This window comes from Haliotis rubra, unplaced genomic scaffold (assembly GCF_003918875.1).
Source record: "Haliotis rubra isolate DU_JTF1 unplaced genomic scaffold, ASM391887v1 Scf502, whole genome shotgun sequence".
NCBI classification, from domain to species: domain Eukaryota; kingdom Metazoa; phylum Mollusca; class Gastropoda; order Lepetellida; family Haliotidae; genus Haliotis; species Haliotis rubra.
Window position 1 is genome coordinate 8,917 of NW_025767194.1, and position 23,380 is coordinate 32,296.

The 23,380-nt window shown below is 38.6% G+C and overlaps 1 protein-coding gene and 1 long non-coding RNA gene across 2 annotated transcripts; both read left to right on the forward strand.

Moving 5' to 3' along the window:
* Window positions 1–763: 763 nt before the first annotated feature.
* On the forward strand, window positions 764–9,432 carry LOC124291943 (fucolectin-7-like). Its single transcript, XM_046729027.1, has 4 exons — window positions 764–1,133; window positions 6,597–6,818; window positions 7,374–7,580; window positions 8,328–9,432. The coding sequence occupies exons 1-4, from the start codon at window positions 944–946 to the stop codon at window positions 8,555–8,557; spliced, it is 849 nt and encodes a 282-aa protein (XP_046584983.1). The 5' UTR covers window positions 764–943; the 3' UTR covers window positions 8,558–9,432.
* Window positions 9,433–21,355: 11,923 nt separating this feature from the next.
* On the forward strand, window positions 21,356–22,807 carry LOC124291945. The gene is made up of 2 exons (XR_006902327.1): window positions 21,356–21,387; window positions 22,700–22,807. It is a non-coding gene; the product is annotated as an uncharacterized LOC124291945 (long non-coding RNA).
* Window positions 22,808–23,380: the final 573 nt, after the last annotated feature.

The following is a 23,380-nucleotide window of genomic DNA, read 5'->3' on the forward strand; positions in this document are numbered from 1 at the left end:
TAGGGATAAATTGAACAACGTAGTAATGGGGTTAACACAGAGATACAGCTAATTTTTTTTAAAAAAGCATGTTACCAATATTATCTGGACCTTTAGCTTTGGTAGTATTTAAGTTTAATAAAATGTCATGCACTTCTTTTTCGGACAAGAGCAACTCATTAAGTTTATTTGCAGCCTCATGTAAACTGCAAGTTTCCCTCTCAGGTTCTTCAACTTGGGCTTGTTGAGTAAAGTAATCATTAAATGCATCAGCAATATCACTGGGGTGATCAAGAACCTTTCCATTAGTCAAGATAGGAGGAGACTGTGTATTTGAATTCGTATTGTTCTGTATATAGGTTTTCACTAAGCGCCACCATGATTTCGAGCCACATTCAGACTTAATACTATCATATAATTTCATATCATACGAGCGTTTAGCTTTCCTAACTTCAGAGTTGACTTTGTTTCGTGCTACTCTGAAGCGCTTCCAATCTACCGGTAAATTTATTCTTATTCTTACGAGAGCTTTGTGAATTGGGGCCCAGGGAACGATGACGTACAATCAGCCATGGAGATGAGTTTCACAAGCCGATCCATGTAGGCGATTTACAACAGATGTTGCTTGGGAACAAACAAGGGTCTTCGCGAGTGACAATAATGTCTGTTGGTACTGATGCTATGGGCCTCGTCACCAGGGTAACAAATACACCCTTTACATCTGTACTTGTTGGCATCATATTCACAGAGCGAAACGGTTCCCGCTCACAAAGAAGTGTGTTGCATTGTACAAGACCAAAACACTGATATCGCAATACATTGAATGCATCATGAAAAAAGAAAGATCCTCACGCATGAATCAGTCTTACTGTTGATTCTACAGGTTAATGTTTTCTATACAAACAGCAAGGGATCCATTTACTACTTCCAACGAAATTGATTTCATCAGATAAATTAACACGTCATGAACTGTAAATCTCTACAGATGCAAACACATCTTCGCAAACTGCATGTGCTGAATCCGGTGGAACACAGGAAGGAGGATGGTCTTCGTCATCTGGGACGACTCACAACAGACGCAGACATGACGTCCTTCACAAGTCTGATGTATATCAACGTGTTGTTTCTTCTTGTTGAATACTTGAAGGTAACAGGTAAGCATACACCATGTTTTTCGCTCAAGTTCAAAAGTGTAACGCTAATCAGAAATACATTGGTTTTTACAGCGACAACGTGATCTATGTATCAACATCTAATTTGAAATGTTTTGTTGTTGTTGATAGAGGTACTATATCTGGCTACTTACATCCTGACCAGATATGTTCATGATTCGGATACGATGGCAAACATCATCCAAGTTTGCCAATCAAATAAGCTCAGATAATGAAATTATGTATACGATAACTGAGGCACTAAACAAATTATTAACAGTACATTTTACATCATAAACCAAAGGTAAATAATCAGGTATCTCTTTGATGTATTGGAATGGGAATTGGTCATCATTACGAAAAATTACCCAGCTCTCCTAAAACTAGATATACAAATTTGTACTGTGGTAAAACAAAGTGCATGGATGACGCTGTCATCAACATTCTAATTGAAAAGAAATCCGCAAAACGTTTTGGTTAATCAAAAGACTGAGATCTTGACCCCCGCACAAATCGCTCTATGTCACAAGCAAGTTAATCTGAGCACACGTGTGAACATTTAGAACTAACTTATACAGGGAATACGAACAGTACCAGTTTATCCCTGACAAGTCAAAGTTACAAATAACCTTAACATATCTGCCATATGGCTTTTGAAAGTTTTACTGAGGCCATGGCAACTGTGAACCAGGTCAACCAACGTTTGATTCAGACTTTCCTTTCGATAGCTATTGGTCCCTGTACATCTAAATATGAAACAGAAAATGCGGTTCCATTGGTCCCTTGTATTGCTAGCTCGGGTTGTTATGAGGGAGTCGAAAATATTTAAACAATGTCAGATCATACCAAATGTTCAAGTTTATCTTGGCCGAATTCCATCGATTTGCCAATCCGTTTTGAGTACCCATGCTGCCCAGATGCCAACTACTATGGTTATTTGGTTTGTTGTTTAACGCCCCACTCTCAACAATACCGCACCTATGCCGCGGCGGTCTGTAAATAATCGAGAGTCTGAACCTAACAAGCTAGTGTGATCAACACCACAGCATCGACCCACGCAACTGGGATACGATGGCATTTGTCAACGAAGTCAGTAAGCCTGACCAATTCGACACCTTTAGTGGCCTTTTACGACAAGCATTGGGTCAATTCTAACCCGGATGTTCATAGGTATGCCACATACCAACATATGCCTAAAATAGTTTTGCTGGAGGACGTCCATCATTTTGCATATTGATTGATACGATGACATTTGATTCCATTCTTAACATATTGTTCAGACTTTTTTAAAAAGGAGATGTAACAATATGTAATGTCTGCATAGATTCGTCGTGGATCGAAAACTGATTGCCTAAGTTTGTCATGCTGGATACAATGGATAGTGGTGTACAGAGTTGAAAATCAACTGTTTCCGAAATGACTGAAACTGAGTCTCGTATCAGAGTAAAACAAATGTTCAGAAAAACAATATTTGGAGATTCTAAGAATTCAGGTGGTACGGATTCCACTCGCTAAATTGTTTTCTGTGAATGTACTCTTTAAAGCCATGAGAAATCTTGGTTATTGTTTGATATCGCGATGGAGTTTCTTGGCACTCGCGATTATATCTCCCATGGGATGGATTCCATCTATGGACTTTTTTGATACCGTACAGTCAGGGAATGGACATGTCTTTAGGTTATAGAGTTGAGATTTCCTCCTCCATTATATGTCATCTGCATCATGTCCCGTTACATCTTTCAAAATGTCCATGAGAATTCCGCCCTCTGCCACCTTCCCCGCAAGGCTGTCACTGCTATGTTCGCACACGTTGAAAACAGCTTGGCCACAATCCAGTCCCAAATGATGAGAACAATGTTCCAAGGATTCCCAAGTTAGTCGCATGTATACAAAGCAGCATTGTCACTCTCTCGTCGCATGCCGGGGTGGAGGCACGTACGTGAAATCATGATCGACACTCGCTGGTCATAAAAATCAACAGTCTTTGATGAGTTACAGGTCGTAGGTCGATCAGAAAAGGATCTTTTCTTCGATTCTGAAGGGTTCAGATTCGACAGTCAGTCAAGTATTTTCCACTATCACTTCAAATTTCAACCTTTCGCAAAATGTAAACTGGCTCGTCCGCCATTTCAAACTGTTGCGTAACTATCTACTTCCAAGAAAATAAGTAGGTCAGACGATTCAATTATAGTGTGGCCAGGGGCTACAGTAACACGGCACAGAAAACAATAGGCTGGTTTCGGTCGTGTGGAGTTATGATTATAAAAACCAAGCAATGTAACATCATTGCATTGATTAAACAGTAGTTTGTTTTCTTTGGACAGATAATTTTTTCATGTTGCAATTTTGAAAAAACCGGTACCTACGAACGGCACCTACCACTCACTTCACGGACGAGTTCAAGTCGCCTCTCGTCACATGCCGGATTACACAGTGTCTTCTGCAGGACGAGGAAGTTTGCTTTTAAATCGGTTATGGTTCGGCTTCAAATGAAATTTAGAGACTATCAATTCGGTCTACATCCTTAAAGGTCACATGCAACGTAAAACACAACTTTGCAGATTCTTATACCTTTCGGTATGGACGTCAAAAATGCAAATTCAACTTATAAAGTTGAAAAATAACGAGATGAAAAAAAGTCCGCGAAATTGGAGTTCAAACGTTTCACTAATTTTCCCCCGACTTTTCGGGGGAAAACTGGTTTCAACAGCTGGGCTGCGCTCATAGCACGTGCGCAGTGAAATAGGTTCGCGCAGCTTGGAAGCGGGTTGTCCGGTGAATACTCGGTGAAGGCTTTGGGGTGAGCTATTTTTCTAATGTTTTGTTGATATCTCACAGGCGCGAGCTTTTTATATGTTATTACAGTAAATTAACTGTTTATATAATTTCATTTGTCTATTTCACCACACGTTCTTCTTACCGAGTCACTTTCTCAGTTCGATACTTAAAAGCAATGTCATTATTTAGCGTTGACAGAATTTCTAACTGTAATATAGATATGTCGTTGTCAAAACTCAATGTCTTGTTTTATTGACACCTGTGTGTCTGCCTGCCTGTCTGCTAATGACAATATTCAATACACAGCTGCTTTCACTGACCACATGCAATTTGAACTTAACACCAATCAGGCTATACACCATAAACAAAATGCATTGATTTATGGGCCGAGTTCGGTCTCTGTCACATTATGTAATTACACAGACAGGCAGGGGTGATACTTGAACACTTGACATGTTATGATGTCTGTTGATTGTAAAATGTTATAAACAAAAAATGAGCATGTATTTACAAAACCCAACATCTCTATATATACACGCACAATGAGCCGTGAGGGAATCTGCAAATGAACAAGCCGTTACACTTAAGTGCACACCCACCCGCTCTGACTGGGTTCGGTATCCCGGCTGCTTCGTTTCTTGGGAAGTAAACCCAAGTACACAATATTGCACTTTTGTTTTGTGATTGTACGCTTATAATTTTGTTTATATGTTTTTTTTTCATAACCAGTAATGTATATTATATGTCATGAATAAGTGATAATTGTGTCTTGATTATGTTTGATTTTTTGGTTGCATGTGACCTTTAAGCTTCAAAAACACGTTCTGCAACTAGCTCGTATGAAATCGTGTTCATATAAGAAAATATAACTGTTTGTCGTGGACAAAAATTCTGGGAATGTTAATTTGTTATATGTTTTGTGTCGCAAATTTCAGGTTAATTGGAGATTTTTGTCTGATCACGAAATAGACCATAGATCTGAAAGGGAAATTATGTACTGCAAAAAGTTGCGCTGGTTTCCATGGTCCAGTGGTCGTAAATTCGGGTAAGAGATTTGCCATGTTTATGATCCGTGTTTGACCGGCATCAAGTCATCCATGGAATATTTCAATGAAAGCACAGTTCGGCGGAAGGATGCTGAATCGCAATGTCGGATTATAAGACCCATTTAATTGGGAAATTGCAAAAAGAATGAATGAATGAATGAATGAATGTCACAAAACAATGTCCATAAGATCTCCAAAGAAACAAATGCTTATAACTTGAAATAGCTCTCCTTGCAGTTTCATTGCGTCTGTGTATAGTGTCATGAAGGGTCTGTCAACGACATCTGTCAATGACTAGACACACAACCGTTCTACATCGTAACGTGCTGGCAATTTTTTAATATTTTCTTTGACATCGCCAAAACATCTTTCTGCCTCAGGTAGCAATATAGTGCTCTTCATTTCCCGTTTTAGAATTGTGAGGCATCTGATTGCAGGGAATTCAATCCGATCCAGCATCCAGCATCAGACCTTACATGGACAGTCTTTAAAGGCTTTCAGAAAAACGTGGGTGCATGAACTTTTTGGGATTAAGCATTAGAGTTGCAATCCGTTTCATTTTTTCACTCCTTATTTCAGTGTAACAAGCGAATCGCAACACTTTAAAAGTGACTAACTTGATCACAATTCAATGATATCCAAACTAGTAACAAAATCATACAAACTTTGTTTAATAACAGAAAATAAAACAAAATAAAAAAGGTATTATATTGTCGTTATTTTTGTGTGGAGCTTTTAACATCTTCCTCACTATTATTAGTAAGCTTTCCCACCATTAGTGTTATAGATAATCACTATTGAACTGATAATTCAGTCAAAAAAGGTATTGTAATGTAATCGCACGTTTAGGTTTAATTGCATTGTGCTTTGTAAAGGTAAACATGGACTATAACTTTGGCTTCTTATCACTGTGTTTGTACACTGAACTATTTATTTTGATGGAATTATTGAGATGGGGTTGAGCATGACGAAACAGTTTCGATTCTGAATGAAGTTTCAATTTGAAAGTTTTCATGGTAATTATGTTACCAGCTCAATTTGTATTGTATTTGTGTTTTCAATATATAGAGTATACTTGAGATTATAGAACACACATGAACCTATAGCCTGGGTGACTGAAATATAATCACCAAAGCAAGGTACACACGTTTTGCGATCCAAACTCATTTTGATAACGAAATCCTGTTTAGTGTATCCGTAATAGTTTCATCCAATGTTATGGAGACGCCTGTGACATTCATTATGGTCAAGGACGCATCTTTGAAACAGGTTATGAATTTAGATTATGCATAATATGCTGCTTATGGTCTGTTCACGATTTTAATGCCAATGGGCATTTTGAAATTTGGAATATAGTAATCGTGATTGGGTGTGGTTGAACGCCGCCTTTAGCCCATATTACAGCAATATCAATGTGGGGAATCGAGCCCGGGTCTTCAGAGAGGCGAGCGAACGCTTTAACCACCAGGCTACACCACCGCCTCCATTTTGGGAAATATTCATTCATTTCTCAAGTAATGTGGTTATATATGCATGAATTCTCCGAAGCCATTGTGTAATTTGTCTATTCGATCTTCAACCACAGACATTGAAGCGAAGTGTTGCTATGTACGTAATGCAAAATGCCTTTTATTTTTGACAGCACCCGTTCAGACAAACATAGCTCTAGGTAAACCTGCCTATCAATCCAGCGTGGCCCACAATGGTCACCCATTCTATGCCGTTGATGGTGTAACGGGAGGACATTTCGGTAGAGATCGCTGTATGCATACACCTTATGGCAAGTCCTGGTGGATGGTCGACCTTCTCAATATCTACAACATATCTACAATCACTATTTTCAAAAGAACAGATTCTTGGTCAGGTATGTTCTGCATATTTGAATACATTGCAGTTGTACAACCCTTGCATTTGTAGAATTTAGTGTTGAAACATAAATGTAAACACAATCAACAAAACCATTATAAAATCATAAGAAATACCTGCCTACCATATCATAAGCATGTGTGAGTGATTTACTATTAATTAATGATAGGGTGTTCTTGAGATATGTGTACTCTGCCCTGTCACAATCACGCGCAAATTGTTCATCTGAAAATCTCGACCTTTTATGTCTTGAGTTCCCGACATTGGGGTCGGTTCATTATTGGAAAGTTAAAGAGTCTTACGGGGCAGTTGAGGCTGATTCTGGTAAGTGAATCAGTGGTATTGACTATTTGACTATTATTGAACCATATTGGATCACTGAATGTTATTGAGCAAATATATTTCACAACTAAATGTATTCCGAGTCTGCTCAGGGGCCCTTATTGTGTGCAAATGAGACTATGTTAACACAATTCAAAAGGAATTTCTACATTATTGCAAGTGAAGCATGCATTCTAGAGAATTCGAACACTCCGATATCATGGTGTTCTAGGTGGAATAGATCTTCTGAAGATAGAGGGCTTTCTCGGGCATCCTACCCTCTGTCCCGCATCCTCCCCGAAAGTCTGTGTCAACCAGATGGGCAGTTTCACAGGAACATCCAAGACTGTTGCTTGTGAACAGGAGGTTATGGCCAGATATGTGAATGTTTCTGCCGATGGCACGATGATGATGTGCGAGGTTCAAGTGTTTGGAGAAGGTAAGGTCTTATTTCAGACATTTACACTATGCGTGAACGCCTCTTGGGGGAACTGGTGTATGTTAAGATTGACTAGGTATTCAAATCAAGACAAATTGGTTCAAAGTAATTTTACGATGGCGGAGCACAATGGAGAAGCCAAACAAACGTCAATTATTACCATGCAAATATGACATGGTGGTACGTGCTGGTGATTGTAATGATACCATTAATAATAATATTCATCTAGCTTCAATGGTGGTCAAGCCACGTAAACAGACCTGGGCCCCACTTCAAAAGCTCGATAGACCAATGCCGTTCCAGACGCTTTAACATTACACTTGACTACAAGTCTATGGATAGTTATTAAAGCAACTAGTGACACCTTCTATTGAATCTTAACAGACATAATGCAACACAACCTCAAAACTGGTCCACAATGAATAACAGGTCCAAAATAACTGTCTACATATATCTTGATCAGTTCAACTGCTACCAGCAACCTCCACCTCCTCTACCTTGTGCAATGCTGACAATTTCCGCCTGAATTCCCGTCTTTGATTTGACAAGAATTGGTGCACAGATTTTATTCAACATATAAGTCATATGAATACATGCCTGTGTTAGAATTCCCAACAGGGGCCATAATCCCTGTGCCTGGGCTGATGCCATACCTGTGGATCCTTGCTCATGTTGACATTCATTTGTTTGTATCGTTCCACAGGCTGAATAAACATCCTGCACTAATTCATTCCAACTTATTTACAGGCATTTGCTATAAAAATGTACAAATCCAAAAAGGTCGGAAGCAGGATAGTCCTTCAACCATGCAAAGCAGTTTGGCTTCGAGTCGCATGGAGTGCAGCAACATCTGTTACAGACACAGCTGTACATTCTTCAACTACAACAGAGTGACTGGGGAATGCCAAACAGAAAGTGGCCTGGCAACTTCCGCTTCATCCTACGCTGCTGACTGGGACTTGGGCACAATCTGTTGAAGGGCGATTTCCATGTAGAAATGTGTTTTTTCCACCTATCAAATCGTTCATGGTGATAATCGAAATCATAGACTTTTTTATGTCATATGGACAGCTCTGTTTCTTGATGGATTGTGACATGGGAACTATTCCATAACGACGTTCATAACTGGAAGAAAATGAGAAATGTCTTGTCCGGTCAAATGTTTATCACTAACATGTGTAGCATCTATATTTAGACACAGATTTCCACCACAATATAGAAGATATGAAAACAGTATAAGTATCTATATCGAAACGTCGCTATTGTATAATAACGAAGTTGATCATCCATAAAGGCTTGTCATTCCTAATGTAAGATCACTATAGCATTTATGTCCTGTCATTTTAATGATATAGAGTATTTCTTCATAGTCTTCATACATGCTTCCTTTCGGTTTGTTAGCATATTTGTGCGCTTACAAATCTGGTTGCGGAATATCTAAAACAGTTAACGTTGTTATCAGTATTTGTCATAAGATTTTCCATTGGGAAGAATAATCTGACCATTTGTGTACCCTGTTCGATGGCTTTATCGGGAGTCTCTAATGCGTATTGATATGCAGCGCTAACGTACTTCAGTTGGAATTGTTTTGTGTTCAATATTCCTGGCATCTCTGCTTGCAGTGTTACATGTTGCCTCACCTGGTAATTAGAAGAATGTTGTATACTGATGTTGATAAGATGCACACAACACATCCTGTAATGTGTTGCTATTGTGAACAGACACTCCTTCGCTTTGGTTACTTATTTCATGTTCATTGTCACTGTAGTCATCGCATGTAAAATATTATTGTGCGCTTGTTATCAATGGTAAACAGATGGCATACCTGTCAAAAATAAATGTCTTGAAGGTCGTTCAAAATTCATGTTGTCTTTGTAACCAGTAACATAGTGTCTGACTGTTTGGCAACCTATGGTTGCTACGGTGTAACAGTGTCATCTGTAGAAGCCATAGTCCATTAAAGAGCAGAAAAAAATCGTGCACAGCAACAACAGCTAATTCAACATGGACATATTAGGCGGTTATGCGTTACGTTTACAAAACCCGAAAGATAGCAGATGAACATGAGATCGCGAAACATTCGTCACCATTCGTCCTTTTCCGTAACCTCAAAAAGTGAGTGAGTGACTTTAGTTTTACGCCGCACTCAGCAATATTCCAGCTATATGGCGTCGGGCTGTAAATAATCAAATCTGGACCAGACAATCCAGTGATCAACAGCATGGGAACCGATGACATGTGTCAACCAAGCCAGTGAGCCTGACCTCTCGGTCCCGTTAGTCGCCTCTTACGACAAGTATGGGTTACAATATATTGTTTTAATGCTCTTAAAAAAATGTAGGGAACTTTGTTTTTAATTTTCGATTGAAAATATTGGGAGATATATCGGAGTTGATCAATGTTGATATGATAATAATGAGTGTTTTGAGAGTGCATCACCACTTCCACTTCCTTATATCGGGGAGGTGGGGTAGCCTAGTGGTTAAAGCGTTGGCTCGTCACGCCGAAGACCCGGGTTCGATTCCCCACATGGCTACAATGTGTGAAGCCCATTTCTGGTATCCCCCGCCGTGATATTGCTGAAATATTGTTAAAAGCGGCGTCAAACTCCACTCACTCACTCCACTTCCTTATGACCATAGTTTGTTTGAGTAATTGCTCTCGAAAGATGAATGGTTGTACTGAAGGCAGGAATGAGAGTCTGAAAAGATATATCGTTTATATACAATTAAAAAATGTAAGGGATATTCCATTTTGCGAGCATACCACTAGCCAATGCCAGTGCATATGAGAAAAGTAATATATATCCATACAGATGAAACATTTCCAAAGGAAAGGAATAAAATTGAATTTTGTTGCAATTTTAGATTTGTCAGTTATTAAATTATCACCATCTTTAAGATGGTAAACAGCAGACTTTGATCCTTTGCTTTTTATTCCCTGCACCATGTTCCATACCTTCGACATTCGCGAATTAATTCTGGAGACACAATTCCTCCAAGATTGCCGTTTGTTTTGTTTGAAGGTACAACGTGCTTTTGCATTTAGTATTTTATTTTATGACAGAACAGTTAGGTGATGGCGGAAATAATTGTCTGCCCTTTTCCTCTGTGTTTTGTTCTGGGGAGGTAGGGAAGGGGGCATCAATTTTGCACACATGTACTTTGGGGGTCAGCAATTTTGTGCATAAAAACATTACAAAATTATGCTTAAAGTTATGGGAGGGGGAGGCGGTGTCGTTGATTTTGTACATGACATGCAGGGGCTCACTTACTTTGAAAAGGCATAACCCCAGTGACATCTACAAGCCAACGTTGGTAACTAACCAACTAAATTTCTTTAGACCCCCGGGACTACATAAAACTTGAAACATGCATGAAAAAAAGTATTTCTTTCAGTTTGTACTATAAGATTTGAATCAAAAAGATTATTGCACATCTGTCGTCGTTCTGTAGCAGGGAGTATGTTGCCCCCCATTATGCTAAAAGAGAAACGCTGTCTCAGCTGAAGTGATAATGCAGATTACGATTTCAGCCGGTCATTCTGTCAAGTCAAACCCAAGTCTAACCTTCTTAAGTCTATGGACGTTTCTTTCGAAACATGTTTGGAAATAAAACTAAGCGAGAATTGACAAACAAAACATAACTTGGCTAGATGTATTTTATATTGGTTTGAAATCAAAATATTCCAGCATTTGTATTATTCAACACGAACGTTTTTGAAGGTTGTTGTACATTATTGCCGCTAACAAAGTGTAATGACCAGATGCCCCAACACAGGCCACACCTAGATGTGACTTCAGGCTTAACACGTTTCGTTTTTGTTGCTATTGTCAATCCTCACGAAATGGGAACCCGCTGACCACAATGCGAAGAGGTCACGCCTTCGCACTGACAAACATTAAAGGTCACATAAACCCTAGGGGGTAAAAATACATAAATCACTAACTCGCATCGTTATAAATGAAACCCCGTCATTAAAACTACTCATTTCGACCTTTAATTTACTTAAATCGACCTTTTTGACAACGGTGCACAATTCTCACCCGCGAACGAAATTTCAACCAATCAGAGCGGCGCGACTCTGTGACGTCATATGAGGAATAGCTCGGAGGGCCGGTGCAGAATTCATCTACATTTTAGGGGTTAAATGATCTTGTTTACAAGCTTGTATAAACCTGAAATCGTGACAATTGTTGTGGAAAATGAAAGCTATATGTTCTCACAATCTACTGTCATTTAATTTTGTCTCCTGCTTTGCCTAGTTTCCGAGTTACAACTTGTTTTCATAGACGATTCTGTCAAAATTGATTGGTGTCGTTAGGCCCTATTTGTATAATGACTGATCCAAATTGATCCCATTTCTGTGTTTTTTTACCTCGATATTTAATCTACCTCGATATTTAATCATGTCATGTAAAAATCTGTTTGTATTCTCAAAACAGTGTCGGCCCATAAGTTTTCACATGCAATACAGCAATTAATACTCCTTTGTTGTAACCCGTGTTAGGTGGTATAAACCAACACATGTTATTTTTGTCATCATTCACTTGATGGTCAGTTAATGAATTTATAACAGGTATAATTAGTGGTAACACACTTAAATTACCGACAAAGTTCCCATTTGGCATTTCTTGTGTCTGGAGTAAATATTCAACATTATAAACATCGATCAAAGGATTAACCGATAACACGCTGATTGATTAATTACTTTTATCTTACACAGCTGAATTGTCAAAAGGTAGTGTTTATGTATGTAGATTTACTAATCTATACTGAATACACTCTGTCGTGTCGGTGTCTGCGTAAAAACAACGTCCTTCTTTCAAAGGATTAACCGGCAATACATTGATTGATTGCTCATTATTGGCTAACCTAATTTACTGTTTTTAAAAAAGAAAGGCGGACATTATGCAATTAGTTGCCAGGTGTGCTATCTTGGGTGACCAATGAGACTATACACCAATACCTGAAAAGATTTATCACTTTTTCGTATATTAAACTGTTAAAAGACACATCATTTGGAACAGTTTTGTTGATATTGATGGATACATTCCTCGAACAAGGTAATGGCCTGATATTGTTCCTATAACTTTAATCTGTTTTAATTTTAATATTTGCATTTTGTTTTATTCATTTGTCGTAGCATTCAACAGAATCATTGTTTCGCCGTGAAGTGTAATGAGACAGACAAACATGCACTAGAGGTGTGTGCGAATTATGATTCACATTGGCAAACTATAAAATGTCTAGATATTACAGTTCTGTTATAAATTCACTATAGAAGTATAAGCAGATCGTCTGCTTTTTATTTAGTTTCAAAATGCATACAAGTATGATAATAAACTAATTAGGATTATAAGACCAAATATAAAGACGCACATTGACTAGTATCTACATACTGGTGAGTGGACATTAACCATGGGAATGTAGCAAAGAAATTTATCGCGCAGTATTGTGACTTCGACCCCCACCTCGCTTCCGTGGAAGAAATCGTTATGTTATAAGTTGTGTCATGCAAAATCCGTTTGGTTATGATTCCAATACATATTTAACTACGAGTAGAAAGTAGTCTTGATTTTCTAACTTGATGAAAACAAACTATAATCTCATTAATTCTAACAGATTTTTATTTTTAAAATGGCGCCCTGTCGGGGACATCCGCCAGTCTGAGGATAAATGGTATTTAGGTTTGTTTTCACCGAGTTACAAAATCAAAACTACTTTCTACTGGTAGTAAAATATGTATTTTATTGATGGCCAATAGGATTTTGTATGACAAAGCGTATAACATAACAATTTCTCTCGTGGCAGCGAGGTGGGTGTCAATATAATACTACTTACAATATTATTGTTACTTCGACCACAACCTCACTTCCAGAGGAGGCAGAAATCGTTATGTTACAAGTTGTGTCATAGAAAATCTTTATGGTCATCAATCATATGCATATTTTACTACAACTAGTAAGTAGTTTTGATTCTTCAACTTCCGTGAAGGATCTGAACACAAGTAAGATATCGTTTCAGGCTTCCACAACGCTCGCTTCGCACTCACAAACATAACCCATTTAGCACGAACTGCAGGGGTCCTGTGGAAATCTGTGCATGGGGACACCATCGCCCGACCCCTAGGAGCAATTGACGACAAAGCAACGATTCGGCATGTCGTCGTTGATGTCGAGAAATCATCAAAATGATGAGCGTGCTACACATTTCTATACAACTAACTGAAAATCGTTCCTCATATGACGTCACTGCAGTGCTCTGGCGACAGAGTTACGTAACCTGTCTGTGGTTTCGTTGGCGGGCGAGAGGAAAGCAGGTGACTTTTTGGCCACTTTTAATCGCTCGGTATTAATTAACCACAAGTTTTTAAAGAATGAATTTGGTGTTCCGCATAAGACTAACCACAAATCTTTCATATGTAATGGTTAAAAGAGTAACAAAAAACAAAGTTTAGTGGTTCTTTAAGCATTTTTCAGATACATTAATCATGCTATCTCAAAACATTATGAATATGGACATTTATGCATAGATATTAACACTGCTTTATTAACCTATATGATTGCCATTCATTAAGTATGTATTACTAATCTATATCTATTTGCATCTTAAAGAGTTATTATTTATATTTAATTAGTGTATTTGATTAGTGGTGGTAGTTGGTGGGAAACACATTATTTCTTATCTACTGATCTTCACGGATGGGTTGCCACGGAAAGTGATTAATCGTTCAGTGATACATGTACTGTAAGACTTAATTGCATGCACCGTTTCAATACACAATCCACATACTTACCTACACATTGTAGAGAGAGATAGTAATCACAACGAAGAACCACATAATGGTCTCTCGTAAAATGTTATATTAGACAGCTGAAGCAGTCATCATCATCACATTTACATTCCACTTTGTTCAGTTGTCTTATCGACTGATTCTGGTGAGACAATGTCCGAATAATATACAATTATTTCCAAAGGTCAGATACTGTGTAGCCAAGATATGTATAAATTCATTGCAAGTATTTATATGACGCTAATCTCCATTCTTGATAATCATTACAACTGTTTTGTGCATTGTCTTGTCAGTCAACCAGTACCACTGTCACTATCATTAATTATTTTTGTTTAAGTTATTACATTTATTACCTTTATCGTTTATCCCTTTGACCCTGTCTGTTATCACACCAATAAGCCTTAGATAAAGACAATGATATTGTCTCTTTATCTGTTCATTGTTGTCCCTTCGTCTGTCCATTTTGTCCAGTGGATTAATATGGAATCGTTTCCATTCTCAGCTCCTTGGGGAGTTTAAACACATGCTGTGAGACGATACACGGTATCATTCCGGGTACCCATTCACAATCGGTTCAACAGAAGCAAACTCTTAGGTAATACCACATCTGGGACAGGACTGTATGGGACAATAAGACTGGTTGTGGACTTTTCGAACTTTACGTTGCCTTTACGTTGAGACCGATGGCCAATCTTTAAAACGTCGCCGTATCAAATTACCCTTACATTATATCACGAAACTATACACAAACAACTTAATTAAGAACTTTTGCAATAGGTTTTCAGCACGTACATAAAACTTCTTGTGGTGACCACGATGGAAAAATATGAGTTTTCCTGACCCGTATGATCGTTTGACTCATAACAAAGTGACTGCATAACATTGTCACAAAAACATTTAGGAGGCACATTTAAAACCCCAGGTGTGGAGAAAATACAACAGTCGTTTTAACAATCAGGTGATCATTGGCACATGCGGTGACATCGCACATACAATTCATTCTCTTTAATATTGCATTTTATTTACACGAAGTATATGATGAGAGGCCCTCGATATTTATATTGAATGTTAGCATCTGAGTTTTAAGGGATGTGTTTGAACTGATAACAATCGTGAAGTTTGAGATAAAATAGTTATACGGGAGTTTAAACACATGCCGTGATACGCTACATGGTATCCTTCCGGGTACCCATTCACAATCGGTTCAACAGAAGCAAACTTTGAGGTAAAACCACATCTAGGACAGGACTTTATGAGACAATAAGACGGGTTGTGGACTTTTCGAACTTTACGTTGCCTTTACGTTGAGACCGATGGCCAATCTATAAAACGTCGCGGTATCAAATTACCCTTACATTATATCACGAAACTATACACAAATTAAGAACTCCCTGTATTTTTGCAATAGGTTTTCAGCGCGTACATAAAACTTCTTGTGGTGACCACGATGGAAAAATATGAGTTTTTCTGACCCGTATGATCGTTTGACTCATAAAAAAGACAAAATGATTATAGACTAACTGCATAACATTGTCACAAAAACATTTAGGAGGCAAATTTAAAACCCCAGGTGTGGAGAAAAGACAACAGTCGCACATGCGGTGACATCGCACATACAATTCATTCTCTTTAATATTGCATTTTGTTTACACGAAGTATATGATGAGAGACCCGCGATATTTATATTGAATGTTAGCATCTGAGTTTTTGGGGTGTGTTTGAACTGATTAGATACTTCTAAAGATCAAACGTAGGTTGTTGTTTATGTCTCTATGATGGGGTAAACATGGGAGTGTTCAATGTGCAATGCACACGTGGTGGTTTCAGAAAATATATGAACAACGCCGAAACTCTATTTACTCTTCTATTTCTCAAACTAAAAGCTGCTATAGCCTTGATTACAAAAGAATTTCAATTACAAGGAAATATACCTTGTAGCACTTACACGAGCACCGATATGGGCGTGGTGTGTAAATGATTTGATCGGCTAATACTGCACGACAACGTAGGCGTGTTAACGTTGCGAGTACAAGAACAACAATCGTGAAGTTTGAGATAAAATAGTTTGACAACAAATTTGAAGACGTCGCTATAAGAACCAACGATGACTGGAAACATGTTTAGATTGATCATAACATAATGATCTGCGTTCTTTTACAACGACCCGTGAAGATGAGGGTTAGAATTGATTTTCAGTAACCCATGCTTATCGTAAGAGGCGACTAACGGAATCGGGTTGTCAGGCACGCTGACTTGGCTGACACATGTCATGGCATCCCAATTGCGTAGATCGATACTCATGATCGATACGCTGGATTGTCTTTTCCAGACTCGATTATTTACAGACCGCAATCATAGCTGAAATATTGCTGAGTGCGGCGTAAAACAACAAAACAAACCAAAATACCGTTGCTGATCGGTGAATATTACCAAAGCCACCAAATCATTCACAACGGACCACATGTTCAATTTTGGCAATGTAACCACGAGTTAACAGTTGACACATTGTTTCTGAAATTCTAGCTGCTTATAGGACTACAGTATTCCCTTTAACTTTGTACGGTTCAAATGTCCAATAGCTGTGAAAACACAATGCCTTTTAGGCAATGGTCAAATTTACCTGTTATATTTGTCATTACACTTTCTTAGTACAGATCCTTGGGGGTGAGTAGCATTCGAGATTCCAAAACATGTTCCCGTCCTAGTCAGCCATCTAACCCACTCAGCCACCGTGGCTTACACCAAAATGGTAGCCTAGACCTCATACTTTGTGTACCACGAGTGTCAATACCATAGCTTTTACAGCACGGTGTCTTTCAGAAAGTGGTCAAGCCTCAAATATAAGAACGTTACATTTGCCCGCTTTCTAAAAGCAAATGTGTATTCTTCGTACGTTTTAGTATTAATTCTCTATTTCAACAAACCTATTTCCTTTATCTACATTCATAAATCCCGTTTGATGCATTCATGTAAAACCTTATGAAAAGATTGTACTCTCAACTGAAGCCTAAACCTGCCTCTAATATTTGCCTGTTTATAGAAATGTGTGTTTAATTCCTTAACACATAACTAAACGCGTTCCTTCCCAATATTTCTTACCTGTTGTGTTTAACACTTGGATGTGTTTCTAGTCTGGATGCCAGTTGCTGGTGATCTATAGCCCATTTTTATGTTGTAATGTCCTAAATACTCTATGATTTTAGGTTACCTGCTAGTTTTATATCTCCAACTGTGATATACTAGTTGTATTACTGTCCTTTGGCGACAGATTTTAAAATATAAAATTATAAAGTATTTACTGTTTTAATCACGATATGGCTGAAATATTGCCAAAGTGACTTTAAATTTTAACTCACTCACTCAAGTCTGAATGCAGAGTGACCCGTACACTCCCTGAGGCCTAGTTATGGTGTCCACCTCCGTGATATTCCAGGAATGTGCTACAAGTGGCGTAAAGCATTACCAGCCGCACGCACGCACTCACTCACTCACTCACTCACTCACTCACTCACTCACTCACTCACTCACTCACTCACTCACTCACTCACTCACTCACTCACTCACTCACTCACTCACTCACTCACTCACTCACTCACTCACTCACTCACTCACTCACTCACTCACTCACTCACTCACTCACTCACCCACCGACCGACCCTCAAAGTTTTGGGGACCATGGTTGGCATGGCATCATCTATGAGATGGAAATGGGCCCACATAGGAGGTGCATACAGTGAACCCCGTGAAAGAGAAATAGATATGTGTGCACACATAAAGAATATAGGAAACTAATTCAAGAAAAATATTTATTAAAACTGTTTTCCCCACTTAAATGACATCCTGCAACGGTCAAGCTTTATCTAGCCATGGTTGTTCAAGAAAATTTAACAATCTGACAAGCCACTTATTAAACAGGGACACAGTTTGACCGAATAGTCGTGCAAGGGTCCTCAAGTCTTGCGATCGAATTGAATATTAAACCCCCTCTGATACACCCACCCCCAACCCGAGTAAGATCAACAGATTTGAGTAATTTTTCTGACTTACAAAATATAATGGTTAATACGTAATTTCTCTATGATTTTCACCAGAACTTATGCAATGTGACCTGTAGTTGCGTAAGTTAGACCTTTATGACAAACAACAAGCTGACAATATAATCTGATGTCTAGACGGAGTAATAAACGCAGCTTGTGTCCACACCCACAAAGCTATTACGCTTTCAACAAATGTCTTTTCTCATAATACTACTTTCCTTTGATGTCTGTTATATCCGGAATCTTTCCATTGTTGACTTAAATTGTTCAGTGTTGTCTGTCCACTTTCGAAGAATTCTCTATGGTTCATCAATATCCTATTTTTGGTATCTTATGTAACACTCAGCTTTAATCCATGTGGAGGTAATATTAAATCAAGTTGGCTCCAGATGAACCAGTGATAGATATAATGAGCATCAGTCAACGCCGTAGGATGACATGCATTCAACTCAGGCACCGCGTCTGACAATACGAAGAGTGTAGTGAGTTACTTGGGGCCTGTTCTTTCCATTTCATCTCGTCACGATATGGCTGAAATATTGCCGATGTGACGATAAATATTAACACACTCACTCACTTTCCATTTCAACGGGGACAATTGTATTTATCTCTTTCTTTGACAGCTATTATTGTCAAATGACAATGACGTTTTTTCAGATACTTTACGACTTCTTATTTCCAACATTGAACCCTCTGCATACCCTGTCTTCATTTGAAAAATATAATTCATGATGTTTGAATGATGAAACGATGAACGTGGTTGCGGTTAGAAAGACTGATTAAGATAAATAATATGATTTTTAGTGAAGGTATTTCTCATCCCCAACAACCATGGGATCAAAGGGGGTCCCGTAATCTCTAAAGGCCACACCAATTCACTTTTTGTTTATGTTTCGACAGCAACTGATCTAAATAATATTCAATCAGTTCTCAGTCACCCTAGGGGGCGGTGGGGTAGCCTAATGGTTAAAACGTTCGCTCGTCACGCCGAACACCCGGGTTCGATTCCCCACATGGGTACAATGTGTAAATCCCATTTCTGATGTCCCCGCCGCGATATTGCTGGAAGATTACTAAAAGCGGCGTAAAAGTAAACTCACTCACCGTAGGAGACAAATAATTAAGACTTTTTATTTCTCTATGGTTTTCCCCAGAACTTATGCAATGTGACCTGTAGTTGCGTAAGTTAGACCTTTTATGACAAACAACAAGCTGACAATTTAATCTGATGTCTAGACGGAGTAATAAACGCAGCTTGTGTCCACACCCACGAAGCTATAACGCTTTCAACAAATGTTTACAGTCATATTTTCTCATAATACTACTTTCCTTTAATGTCTGTTATATCCGGAATCTTTCCATTGTTGACTTAAAATGTTCAGTTTTGTGTGTCCACTTTGTAAAGAATTCTCTATGGTTCGTCAATATCCTATTTTTTGTATCTTATGTAACACTCAGCTATAATCCATGATGTGGAATAATATTCAATTGTTGGCTCAAGATGAACCAGTGATAGATATAATGAACATCAGTCAGTAAGGCATCGCATCTGACAATACGAAGAGTCCAGTAAGTTACTAGGGGCCTGTCCTTTCCATTTCAACGGGGACAATTGTTTTTATCTCTTGCTTTGACAGCTATTATTGTCAAATGACTTTACCATCTGAACGTTTGTTTTCAGATACTTTACGACTTCTCATTTCTAATATTGAACCCGCTGTATATCCTGTCTTCATTTGAAAAATATAATTGATGATGAAAACGATGGTGAACGTGGTTGTGGTTAGAAAGACGGAATAAGATAAATAATATGATTTTAGTGAAGGTGTGTTTCTCATCCCCAATAACCATGGGATCAAATCGGGGCCAAACCAATTCACTTTTTGTTTATGTCTCGACAGAAACTGACATCTAAATGGTATTCAATCAGTTCTCAGTCACCCTAGGGGGCGGTGGGGTAGCCTAATGGTTAAATCCTTCGCTCGTCACGCCGAACACCCGGGTTCGAAGCCCCACATGGGTACAATGTGTAAAGCTAATTTCTGGTGTCCCCCGCCGTGATATTGCTGTAAGATTGCTAAAAGCGGCGTAAAAGTAAACTCACTCACCCTAGGAGCCAAATAATTAAGACTTCATCATCAAAAATCTTAAAAATGTTCCAGGTATATTATTTACAAGTCTGACTGAGATTTATTGTTCTTGAAAGTTTTGAATCAAGACGGTGTTTCAACATTTATTTTATAGCCTTGGGTTGTGTATGTATCTTGCTGTATAGTTTTCTTTGTAGTGAGTGACTGAGTGAGTTTAGTTTTACGCCGCTTTTTAGCAATAACCACAGTGACCATCTAGTCACATTTTTCAGTCATCTGATATAAGGTAAGGTGGGTGAACTGGTGTCTAACGCCGCGTTCATGCATATTACAAAGCTTGTACTAGTCATCCCAAATCCTGGTTGTATAATGCTAGCCTACAGGTTGATTGGTTGGTTGGTTTGTTGTTTAACTCCGCACTAAGCAATAGTCCAGCTATATGGCGGCGGTCTGTAAATAATCATGTCTGTACCAGACAATCCAGTGACCAACAGCATGAGCATCACTCTACGCAATTGGGATACGATGACATGTGTCAACCAAGTCAACGATGTCCCTCCGGATTGCGCGAAAAACGATGACAACAGTTCGAAGCTCCACATCGTATGTTAACCAAAAATAAATAACGATGTCCCTCTGGGGTGTGTGATAAACGGTGATAATAGTTCGAAGCTCCCATATTGTATGTTAACCAATAATAAATAACGATGTCCCTCTGGGTTGTGTGATAAACGGTGACAACAGTTCGAAGCTCCCACATTGCATGTCAACCAATAACAAACAAGAGTCATCAGAAAATGACATATCATCCCGGTACCACATTTTTGAAAGAACAAATCATCTGACAGTTATAACTTAAAGTCCAGCTTGATTTTTTTAGACTAAGTCCAAATCGTTTCCATGGAAACCGGGATCTGCCTCATATATCTGCCAAGTTCTGTTGAAAGATATTGAACGGTTTTCGAGTTGTGCTCCGGAAACGAAGGCAACCTCTCCCTTTTATGACTAAGTCTGGATCGTTTCCATGGAAACCGGGAAAAAATACAAATGCCAAAAATCTGCAAATAGCAAAGGCACCACTTCAACATCTGCCTAATATACCTGCCAAGTTTTGCTGAAAGATATTAAGAAGTTTTCGAGTTGTGCTCCTGAAACGAAGCCCACAACTCCCCTTTGAGACCAAATCCAAATCATTTCCATGGAAACCGAGAAAATGATAATGACAAAAATCTGTAAACAGCTAAAGGCACCACCTCGGGACCTGGTTAATATATCTACCCATTTGTGCTGAAAAATAGTGACCTGTTTTTCGAGTTACGCTCCGGAAATGATTACGGACGGACGGACGGACGCACGGACGCACGGACAAGGCGTCGACCGGTGTGTGTGTGTGTGGGGGGGGGGGGGGATGTTAACGATGTCCTTCTGGGTTTTGTGTGATAAAAGGTAATAACAGTTCGAAGCATCAGCGGTTATCCATACAAATATTAAACAAATTGTTTCACGGTTAAGTATTATAAGACTCAAGTCACGTCAACCTGGAAATGCTTCTTTGGTCAGAGTTTGATCTGCACAGTTACTCTCAAGGGAACCAAGGGCAACCTTGTTTCCCACGAGAACCAACTGAGTCGTAGATAGAGTTGAACATGATCAATGCAGTTACGCTATGTTGCCTGATGTCGATATTATCAAGTGTTTTCGGATTTGTATTTGTGTCATTATTTTGAAAAAATTCATTTCCTTACGATCTAATTGGTAAAGTTATGCTAACTGACAAGTAATGTTTTGTTCCCTTTGGTTTAGTTCTCAAGTCAGCTCGTTAAGTCTACTAGATCAATGTGTAAAATCAAATTCTTTTAATGACGCTATCATCGATTAACAATGCCAATCATTGTCAGTGCCGTCAATGAAGAAGTTAAGGAGACGGATCAAATGCAGTTATTTGAAAACGCGTTAAATGGCTGTATCGACATTAACGCTATTGTATATGATGCTATATAATCACAGGTAACTTCTCCATTGTTGGTAATAGCAACGTTCGTCAACTACTTAAATATGGGCCTAAGTATCGGGACTACAACATTAAAATCATTATGGATGCTGTGGAAACACATGTCAAACAAGAGTCATCAGAAGATGACAAATCCCCCCGGCCCCCACAGAAATGAAAGAACAAATCATCTGACAGTTACTTAAGGTCCAAATCTTTTCCATGGTAACCATGACAAATATAAATGCCCAAAATCCGCAAATAGCAAGAGGCACCACTTTGGGATCTGTTTGATATATCTGCCAAGTTCTGTTGGTAGATATTGAGCGGTTTATGTGTTATGCCCCGGAAACGAAATCCACCCCTTTTTGAGACTAAGTCCAAATCGTTTCTATGGAAATCGAGAAAAACAAAAATGCCAAAATCTGTAAATAGCAAAAGGCACCACTTTAGGTTGTGTTTCATACATTTACCAATTTGTGTTGAAACATATTGAACGGATTTTGAGTTATGCTCCGGAAATGAAATGATTACGGACGAACTGACAGACAGACTAAAAGAGAAGATGAACCTTTAGAATGTCTTTCAGAGCGGGTTAAGTCTGTGCGTGATGTTGTCATTGGCAGAATGCATAAACTGTAAAAGAGGAAACAGAATTGGAATAAACCCATTCTGTCCCAATCTGCCATCCAAAGTCTGGCTGCCCTGCATGAGGTTGTAGTTATTCCCACTGACAAAGCCTCAAATAACATATCCATTATATGTAAAACCATTACATAAATTGTTTGATTAAAGAGCTTGCTATACGTGACATATATCAAATAATGACACATATAAGGCCAGTATGTTAACTGAAGACGATATTTGCCAAACCATTCAACGGTACAA

What these genes read in the sequence shown, in the direction of transcription:
- LOC124291943 (XM_046729027.1), top strand. Translation starts at nt 944, where the DNA reads ATGAACTGTAAATCTCTACAGATGCAAACACATCTTCGCAAACTGCAT. An exon ending in AAGAACAGATTCTTGGTCAG is followed by an intron (nt 6,819 to 7,373) that starts GTATGTTCTGCA and finishes ATGGTGTTCTAG; the next exon opens with GTGGAATAGATCTTCTGAAG. An exon ending in GGTTCAAGTGTTTGGAGAAG is followed by an intron (nt 7,581 to 8,327) that starts GTAAGGTCTTAT and finishes ACTTATTTACAG; the next exon opens with GCATTTGCTATAAAAATGTA.